At 43.9% G+C, this 10,404-nt stretch overlaps 1 protein-coding gene across 1 annotated transcript; it reads right to left on the bottom strand.

Annotated features, from left to right (window-relative positions):
- Window positions 1–551: 551 nt before the first annotated feature.
- Window positions 552–7,323, bottom strand: slc6a1b (solute carrier family 6 member 1b). The gene is made up of 15 exons (XM_028998213.1): window positions 7,001–7,323; window positions 5,968–6,332; window positions 5,504–5,635; window positions 5,188–5,288; window positions 4,996–5,102; window positions 4,776–4,908; window positions 4,521–4,655; window positions 4,333–4,436; window positions 3,904–4,028; window positions 3,685–3,797; window positions 3,399–3,530; window positions 1,904–2,006; window positions 1,378–1,478; window positions 1,083–1,250; window positions 552–693 (listed from the first exon to the last, which is right to left on the bottom strand). The coding sequence occupies exons 2-15, from the start codon at window positions 6,203–6,205 to the stop codon at window positions 583–585; spliced, it is 1,803 nt and encodes a 600-aa protein (XP_028854046.1). The 5' UTR covers window positions 6,206–6,332; window positions 7,001–7,323; the 3' UTR covers window positions 552–582.
- Window positions 7,324–10,404: the final 3,081 nt, after the last annotated feature.

The following is a 10,404-nucleotide window of genomic DNA, read 5'->3' as shown; positions in this document are numbered from 1 at the left end:
TACACATATATATGAGATTTGGCCATTGCCTGTTGCACATTCCCACGATTTTCATTGCTTCAAATTGGCTTAATTCAACTCCACTATTCAGTTAATATATGGCATTGACATGCCTAATACCTTCACCTTTAATTGTCCATATTTTATTTCAGTACAATGAAATGCAAACCTGATTCTATTCTAAAATGATCTTTTTACAATTATATTTTAATAGATTAATTACATGTAATCTTAAATTAGCACAGTAGTTCTGAATCACATTGGGCCTCCAATTTTAAATTATATTCCAAATTACAGTAGTTCAGCGTTTACACTTTACAACTTTTTCTTTTTTTTTTTTTTTTTTTAAGAAAGACTAACTTTGTGCATATGAAATACAAACTATCACTAGCACATTTCTGGGTAGTTTGTTTTTCTTTTCACTGACTTAAAAAAATAATAATAAAATCAAACAACTGTAATCAGGTTGGTCACATTTTTTCCCCCGGAGGTAGGTGATTATACTTTAGACATGGAAGTCCTTGGTTGCACTCAACCGTGATTACTCTTATCTGCATGAAAGTTGGCTTGTGAACGTTGGATTTAGATGTAAGCCTCCTCATTGGCAGGGTTGGGGTTCTCGGGCTGCTGCTGCTCGGGCCCGTTCTCTTGGGTCTTAACCAGTACCGTTGGCTGAATCATTATCCGGAGACGCTGAGGAAAACATCCAGACATCAAACACCGTCAGTCATCATTTCATGGGCGACATAACTGGCATGACAATCCACTGAAGTCATCGCTCAAGTATTAGAACTTGTTTTATATGGCAACAGCTTTGTCTTTTGCGTATTTGCCCCAGCTTTGGCTGAATTGAGCTGTTTTTTCAGTGAACCGTTACAGTTTTTGTATATAAAATGTATATTATATCTGATGGCCACAAAGCATGTCTGGTTCTTGATGGTAGCCATGAATGATAATTTTTTTAAAAATTGTGTCAATTGCCATGATTTAAAGTACACGCCAACGTTTCAAGGTAATTTAATAATCTAGCAATATATATTAAATCAAATGGTCCATAAAGATGTAAAAATGCCTTTCCCTACCTCTTTATATGAGCCCTTTAGTGTGAGGAACATATATCCCATGTAACCAGGAATAAGGACCATAGATGACAAGGCCATACACCAACCTACACCCTGTCCCCATTTTGGGAAAACATAGTTATTCATGGTGAGGGGAACCATCTGAACAGCACTAAACAGGAACACCCCCTGTGACAAGAAAAATCACAGAACAGCAGGTTGTCAGCCATTGTGTTTGTTCAGAATTTAACACACACACACACACAAACACACACTTCAAAAGTCCCATATAAATGCACATGAAGACCATTCTTACAGCAACAATGAGAGGTGTAAAGACCACCCAGCACAGCTTCCACCAAATACACGGCTTGTATCCAATCATCTCCTGGATATTGTCATAGAACTTGTTCACACCTGGCGGACAGTGAAAAGGCAAAACTGCAGCATAAGTATGATGCAGAGCTAAAGTCTGATTATCATCTGAAGGCTGATTCATTTTTATAACAATCACCCTGCCGTTTTGCATAATGAACCTCGCCATGCATGCTTCTTGCCACATGTGCATCTCCCACTCATGAAGGTCAACGTTGGTGAAACTGACATAAATTTAACCCCATAATGCTCCTGAAATCAGTACCATGCACAGTAAATGCATTTTATTAATGCAGTAACTACATTGGAAATGGTTTTGTGAGTGCTGAAGGATTTAAGGAGATGGCTGAGACTACAACAAGCACTCCTTTAATTCTATAATTATTTGATTTTACTGCCAGAAAAAAAAAAAACAATAGTTGTGACCATACGATGCAACTGTTTAATTGTGGCTGTGGCAACCTTACCATAGAACCAGGAAATGGATATGCATTCAAAGAACACCAGGAACAGGAGGCACATCCCACTGGCAGAGTAGTAGTCAAAGAGTTTGAACACGTAGAGGCCCCCCTGGCAAGTGAACACAGGCAATCTGCATATCAGGGCTCTAAATACAATTAGAGAGTTAAATGCTGGCATTTCCTGGAAATGACACAAGGATATTAATTCTGAATTTTTTTTACATGCACCCATGCATACCAATTTAAAACCAAAATTGTCTAATGCAATAAGACAGGACATAAAACAAACATCTTTACAGTGCAACTGGTGAAATGTGGTTTTACACTGGTATATCACCCAGTGGTAGCATGATACTCATGTTGGTTTCTTATTCTTGATTTATGTATGCTGATTTTTTATTATTATTGAAGGTAAATGCATGGATTAATTAAAAAATTATTATCAGCCCCGTTTAAATCCCATTGCTTACACTGATAGTATTCTCCTGCCTGACATTATGGGCCAAAAAGTGGGGAATGAAAAAAAACTAGCTATTCTGCCCTTTAGAAATAATATTTAAATCAATTGTTCAGCGCTGCAGATATTCTGGATAAGAAATTGCTGAATCTCTGGGCTACTGAATGCGACTCCTGATAAGGCCACTTCATGAATACATAACCAAGAAACCAGCATCAGCATCATCAGTGCAATCGTGTGCAGTGAGAGGTTTGAGGGAAATTGACTGGCAACCTGAGAAACATGTATGTGGAGAGCAGCTGGATATCTGGCCACTTTCTTTTAACAGGTCCTGCAAAAGTACAACTCATTTTCTAAATTGGCTCATTATATTATATTATATTATATTATGTATCCAACATCACTTGGACGCTTGAACAGAGGACACAAGCCGCACAGTGATAAATATTTCCTATATACTGTTCCCAATATTGCACATATTGGAAAACCACTAAAGTGACCCTCACATGTAGATTTTATAGAATATTTCAAAAGTTGCAGGAAGAACCATCAATAACAGAGTCAATAACAGTGAAAATAAATGAGGACCAATGAGAAGAATGTGCCATTTGCTTTTCATTCTCTGATGCACACATCTCAGATCTTTTTGCAAATGATTTTTCTCCCCACTGGCTCTTCAATCTTCGTCTTGGCAAGTGGAGTGGAAACATCTCACTCCGTTTAACCTTTTCCTGATTTCTCTGTCACTCCACTGAAGAGTAATAACCCTTCAAGAGCAAGGCACAGAGCTCTACATGCTCAAAAAAAAAAAAAAAAAACGCTCAATATCTTCAGCTACCTTAGTGGTATAAGACTATATCTCATCAGCTTTTGGTTAATTTGGAAAATCTCCAAGCCGTTGTCATTCACACTAATCCACCCCACAAGGTAGCTTTAGCTACAAATTAATTTTTTTTTAATTAAATATTTAACCACTTTTCATACATGTATATACCGTTATATTAAAGTAATATTATATATATAGTGAAGTGGAAGGACATTTACCTGTGTGATATTGGACAATCCAATCACGTAAGACACAAGGCAGACAACTGCAATGAAGATCTCCCTCCTTCCCCTGAGGACTCGAGGGAACTCATCCACCAATGCTGTTATGAAGCCCTCAACTGTACAGAACTAAGCACACGGCATCCAAACTAGTTAGACAAGGCTGCTCCTTCATTCTGTGTGAAGGCTGCATCAACAAAACATGGCTTTTGAACAGCAAAGGGAAGATGTCTGCTTATAAGTGCTAAATATAATATCAGTTGTATTGGCCGGGCTGGTTTACCTGGCTGTCGATCCCTAGCATAAGCAACATTGAGAAAAACAGAATGGCCCAGAGGGGTGAAATGGGGAGCTGCGTCACAGCCTCGGGGTAAGCTAAGAAGGCCAATCCTGGACCTGCACACAGTAAAAAAAAAAAAAAAAGGAAATTGCCGCTTAACTGTGAATTCGCAGCTCCACAAATGCCAGAAATGCATTAACACGGCCAGAACGCAGCAGTTACCTGACGCAGCCACATCAGCAATGGGCCTGTTTGTTATGTGGGCCATGAAACCAACAATGGAGAAGATGACAAAGCCCGCAAACATGCTGGTGAAGGAATTGATGCAGCACACAATGACAGAGTCTCTGTGAAGCAGAAAGAGGCATGGCTTACCCTTGGCTAACCACAGTTGGGTTCGACATTCATTCCTTATCTATGAGGGATAAACGAAAAGAGCAAGAACAGTGTGCAATCCACACAATGAGAGAACACACAATGAGAAAAAAAATAAATCCCCAGAAGAAGTTTAACCCCAGCAGCGTTATGCTTAGAAAAAAAAAAAAAAAGACAGACTGAGATATACTGAACACTACAGCCGAGGAGTACGAGGCTCGATGGACAGTTCGCCAAGCTTTCGGGGGGGTGAAATTACGGCCAGTCGCTGCCTACTTGTAAACGTTGTTGTTGAAAGGGTTGTAGCTCCCAAGGGCGATCAGGGATCCCAGCCCCAGTCCGTACGAGAAGAAAATCTGCGTTGCGGCATCCAGCCACACCTGCCGTGAGGAAAGCGGCTCATGAGACAACGCTTTTATGTCAATCAGATTTTCGTCTCTTTTCCGTATCAGAACGCTGCCAACCTCAGATTCTTTCAGTTTGCTGAATTCAGGGGTGATGTAGAATAATATTCCTTCTTTCGCCCCAGGCAGGGTTACTCCGCGAATGAAGAGAATGAACAGCATGAAATAGGGGTACGTCGCCGAGAAGTACACCACCTGATTGGAGGAGGGGGTGATTAATCAAGAGTGTAAATCTTTTTTTTTTTTTTTTTTTTTTTTTGGGTGAGTTGTGGCGAAATGCATTACTAAAGTGAACAATAGGCCCCGCCCCCATACCTTTCCAGTCCAGCCAACTCCTTTCCAAATACAAAAGTAGACCAAGACCCAGGCGATGGCCAGTGTGATGGCCAGAGGTAGCCTGACCTCACCTGGCTTCTCCAGACCGTCGGTCAGCTGGTGCACGTTACGTCTGTGGGATCAAGCAGCAGCAGGTTACATCTTACAACGAAACTGCAAAAAAATACTAATAAAAAAAAGGGATATGAAAGTCCCTTACTCCCAGAATTCCACGACAGCACTTGTCATGTTGGCGTTCGCCAAGGAGTAATTAGAGAAGCATCGTTCAGTGTTCCACGGGTTATCGCACGATTTCCACGGGAGGTCCTGCAATAATAAAAGCGCAGGCTGTTTATTCGCGTGTGCGCCGTGCGGCCCGGCGCGATGGCGTAACACCAGCGGAGCTACTCACTGTAGTGAAGGAGTTATAGAGATAGTAAATGGCCCAGGCGATGATCACGATGTAGTAAATGTTGAGCCAGAAGGACAGGACGGCTGCAGCCAGGCCGACACCTGAGGATCATGGGAATTATGTCAACTGCGCGGTTCGCGCCCACCATGCAAATGACCTACCACTTCCCGCGAAAAACCGCAGCAGGCGCTCAGCTAAATTGCTACGGGCTCCACGGTCCGTGGACGGGCCACACATTCACGCGTGCACGATGCACGGCAGAGACATTTTCGTATTGTTCTGAGAGCCGCTGAAGATTTAACGCACTACGTTTTACCTTTAAACATCGGAGCGAGTTTCCACACTCCAAGTCCTCCAATAGACGTGTACTGGCCCAAGGAGGTTTCGAGCAGAAACAAGGGTACTCCAGCAAATATGAGGGTCAAAAAGTAAGGGATCAAGAAGGCCCCTGAAGAGGAATAAAAAAAGAAAAAAGGAAAATAAAATAAAAAAAAAAACGAAATAATAGTAATTAAAAATTAGAGTTGCATTAAAACATGGTTATACATTTTTTTGCATTAATAATTAAAAAAAAAATTGCGATCCAGGACTTTATTATCTGGTGAGGGTGAAGGGGGGGGGGGACGACCTGCAGAAGCATTCGCTCAGATTATTTAAGTAAAGGCAGCAGAACAAAGAGCCGAGTGAAGAGTCCACTTTTCAAAGGCCTCTTTGTTCTGAGGAAGGACAAAAAAAATCCAGCAGCGCCTCGTCTTTTTTTTTTTTTTTTTTTTTTTTTACCTCCACCGTTTTTCCCGCACAGATAGGGAAATCTCCACACGTTGCCCAGTCCGATCGCGTAGCCCACGCACGACAGCAGAAAGTCAAATTTCCCCGCCCACGTCTCCCTGTCGGGAATATCCTTCTTCTTGGACTGCACCTTGACCACCAGGGTCTTGGGCTTGTCGTTGGTGGTCTGCGCCTCGTTCACCTCCGTCAGGACCAGTCCGTCCGCGGCTTTGGTGCCGTTGGTCGCCATGTCTCGGGCTCTGGCGGAGCTCCTAGCCGGAGGACGGGAGATTTCAGCACCGGTCCACGCAGACAGCAGTTTCGCGGTTCGGTCACGGGTGCGGGAGACGGCGAGGAGGAGACCCGGGGACTTTACCCTGGGAACACAGATACAAATTGTATAGTTCGTTTGGACGCAGGTCACCATATTAAAGTGATTTTTTTCCCTTTTATTTCGTTCCACTGCGGTTTGTACTTTTCGAAAATTCACAAGGACGGACGGGAAACTATTAAAATCCCGAATTTCAGAATAATTTAAAATAATTTATTTCTTTTTTTAACACCATAAGTGATTCATGCCAACAAAGTGATGAGCGACGTGCTTAAACGACATTTGAAAAACGCAGATATTCCGTAAATATATAGGAAATTTAAATATTTTCATGCGTGAAAGATGCGCATGCATACAGTTTCTTATTACTATTATTATTTAAATACCACGATCATATTTTCACCGTTACTTCCCCGTCGTCCCGTGGAATCCTGCTTTGTAAGTTTTGCTGCGCGAAAGTGGAACAAAAAGGGCGCCGAGAGCGCACGCCTTTACGCGCCACCCAGACCCACGCGTGTCCCCGCCGAGCAGCTTTTCAGACGGCCGAGCCTATTCATCAAGCCGAGGAACCCGACGTCCCGGTACGCGACGATTTCATCCGGCCGCTCCACAGGTCATTACAGGTCATATCGGGGTTATAACCCTCAGATATTCCAGGTGCTCCCACGCACGCAACTTTTTCCACTCGTCTTTCTACTGCTCAACTTTACTCACAGGGGAGACGTTTATCCTGCCAGAGTTTCTGCGTTGGCACCATCCGCCGAGTCCCACTCTCCAGAAAATCACGGACGCGAAGGCGAGCAAAGGGGGAAAAAAACGAATTCCCGTCCAGCTCGAGGAGCGGTCCCGTGGGTGCTGTCCAGAACCTGCGTGGTGCTGAAGGCGAGGCGAGAGAGAGAGCTTCGCCCTGGCACCTCCGCCTGACACCAGCAGAGCGAGTCCCCTCTCTCCTCCGCGCAGAGCCACAATGTCATGTGAATGTCGACCCTCCCCGCCGAGAGACTGGAGCATCTTCTCTGCTGCCGGGGACCCTTTATAGGCTCCCCCACGTTCCACCGCGTCCACTCAAACGGAACAGTTCACGTTCAAGTTAACCCGCTAACCCGAACCCGTGGCTTTTTTTTTTTTTTAAGATGAATATTCATCTAGACTTAACAGTGGCGACGTAAACAAAAAAGTCAAAACTGTGAACGTATTTAATGCAAAAGAAATAATAGATATGAACATAAAAATATATTTAAAACAGTTCCAGTACTAGAATGTGAGCAATTGTGTCTGGCTATTGCACAGCCCACTACATACGTCATATACGTTACATACGTTACATACGTCACATCTCCATTTCGGCGGTTTTTATCATATATATTTTGAGAAGTCAGTTTTTTTTTTTCACGTCCTCCCCATATTTCCACAAATTACCAAGACAGCACTGGAGAATCTGGACATTTACTCCTTATTTCAGGCCGCACCCCTCCTGCAACACGTGCCATCCTGCCATCCCTCCCTCTCCTCTTCTTATCTTGGCCAGTCCTCCCCTTCCCAAAAAAAAAAAAAAAAGAAAGAAAGAATCAGAGAGCAGTGAAACAACAGACTGCAGAAAATATGTTTGGGGGAGAAAAGCGTGAACTAAATTGCTCTGGTGAAGCCAACGGTTCCAGAGCGGCAGATACGGCAGATGATGCCCATCGTCTCTCGCTAGCTGGCAAACTGTGATAAGGGAGCCAGTCAATATGCGGAGTCTGGGGGTGCGAGATAAATTGAAAGTTGCTGGAATAATCTGCTTAGCGTGCCGTCCCGTCCCCCCTCGTCCCCCCCCCAAAATAAAATACCCTTGTGGAGGGACCTAAATGAACACACTTAATGCAGACTTTGACTCCCGGATTGCAATAAATTAACAGTCTCGTGCAGGAAGATTAGGGTCCGTGGGTCGGCACAGTGGGCTTTGATGTGTGCTGACTGATGAGCCGTAAAAAAAAAAAAAAAAAACAGCCACGCAACATGCATGGTGTCCCAGGCCCCGCCCAGCAGGTTGATGGCATGGAACAGACAGGCGGGATAAGAAAAGGGGGGAGCCTCAAAATGTCCGACCCCGCCAGACCCCATTTCCAGAACCGCATCCCGTACTAAGCAAGCACGCGTTGCTTCTACTGGTAGAGCCGGGTCGGGAAGGCGAGGGCAGATGGTGAGCCAATGAGGGGTGCGCTAACCTACTAATGACACAAAATGAAATTTAGCATTTAGATTCCCATCTGTGCCGTTCGCCCTCCGGGGATCGGGGAGTCAGCAGTGCCACGCGTTCGGAGACCTGCGGTGAGAATCCGAGCGCTGGCAATCATTGGTGGCACACTTGATCACTCAACTGTGCAGCCAACCTTATAATTGCGTGAGGTGGCAGTAATCCACCCTCCCTGGGCTCTTTGGGCTGCGGGCGTGGCAGCGTTATCGGGGTGCATGCTTATGCACGGCACACCTTTGAGCAACATGACATCGTCGCTGAAAAAATAAAAAAAGCCGCCTATCATCGTCTTAGTTCTAGGCGTCGCTGGAGTGAAAACACTAATCACGTGGCGCTATGACGCCTCCCTATTTCAGAAACGGTGTAAATACTATATCGCATTGAAGGACGTTTAGCATCCGAAGCACCACCAATTAGTGTGTGTGGTTGTTCGCGGGGAATATGACACAGCGAGGGGGCTCATGAGGCTGAGGCTGGAGCAAAATTGGCCCTTTCTTCTCCCCGGCCCGGCGAGAACAGGGCCTCCGTGTCAGATCTGTTTATGTGTGACACTCGGCCGCTCAGAATGTGGCCGCTCTTCATTTGTAAGGCAGTCAGGTAGGCTGCCGCGAGCCCCTTCAGTGCCGCGCTTCCGCTCCCAGTGAAAGACTGGAGACAGACCGGGTGTCTGTTGCTGGGCGATCAGCAGAGATACTCGGGGACACTCTGTGCGGGGAGGGGGTTGGGGTGGAGAGGCAAAAACAAACAGGTGCCCCGTCTTGAAAAGACACCAATCATGGAGGACATCGGTGCAATGGCCCTGCTGCTTGAAAAAAAAAAAAAAGAAAACCGCAGAAATAAAATTAATGTGCTTTCTATGCAAAATTATGCATGACATGCTGTAGCTGATATGATCATATTAGACATTCCCAAAACATGTTCCCATCGCCTCTCATTTGCTCTTGTATCACATTAAAATCTTAGTCAAACGGTATTGATTTTCTGCTGCATAGGGCTGTTCTAGTGTTAAATGGTGTGTTCTGAGCTTATAAACTGCCGTGGTTCTGGGTTATCTGTGGTCCTTTAGGAATACGAAAAGCAGAAGCACACTGTACTTTTGTTGCTCGATTGAATTCTCAAGATGCAATATCTCCCTCAGTATGCACCGTACCTGCGCCTCAAATCACCGTACAGCGCGGCCAGCAGAGAACAGTGCACGTCACAGCAGATATAAGTAAGTGACATCAACGTGCCACGAGTCATAGTCTCCGTCAGGAATATATAATATAATGCACAAAATCTGTGAATAATGAAGACCAACGTTACTCAATTGTCCCATGAGCCTGGACCTGGAGCATTTGTAAAATTTCAAGGCAGTGACAAAAAATGATGTGCTGCACATTTGTAATAGTTTTATTTTTCTTTATTTAGACCAATTACTGAAATACAATTAAGAATTTGATGGGTGAAAATAAAGAGTTTTTATGACACATGAAATGTGTCTTGGTGTATGTGTTTTGGGCACGTATACAAATGCAGACATTTAACACAAAACTAAGCATGAAGACGCAATCCGCTTTATAGATACGAGCTAATTACAGTCTATGGATTCGAAAACATGGATATATTTCTTTGTGAGTGTAAAAAAAAGCCTGACTTTTGATGGCAGTGTTCGCCTCTCCAGAATCCTTCCCCTGTTTCTCATGAATTACCTGATTAACATGGCAATGAGTCATTAATATGCTAATTGAAAATCATTTACCCACACTTTTCATAGGCAGATAATGGAACCATTAGGAGCAACAAAGGAAAAACAAGTAAAAGGGCTCTTTATCTCATTTCGTTCTATTATTTTCTATTATGTATAATGTGGACTGTACATTACCGGCTCAGTTTGTTACAG

This window comes from Denticeps clupeoides, chromosome 12, assembly GCF_900700375.1.
Source record: "Denticeps clupeoides chromosome 12, fDenClu1.1, whole genome shotgun sequence".
Lineage (NCBI taxonomy): Eukaryota > Metazoa > Chordata > Actinopteri > Clupeiformes > Denticipitidae > Denticeps > Denticeps clupeoides.
Note: the sequence above shows the minus strand (reverse complement) of the source record. Positions and strands in the feature narration are given on the sequence as shown.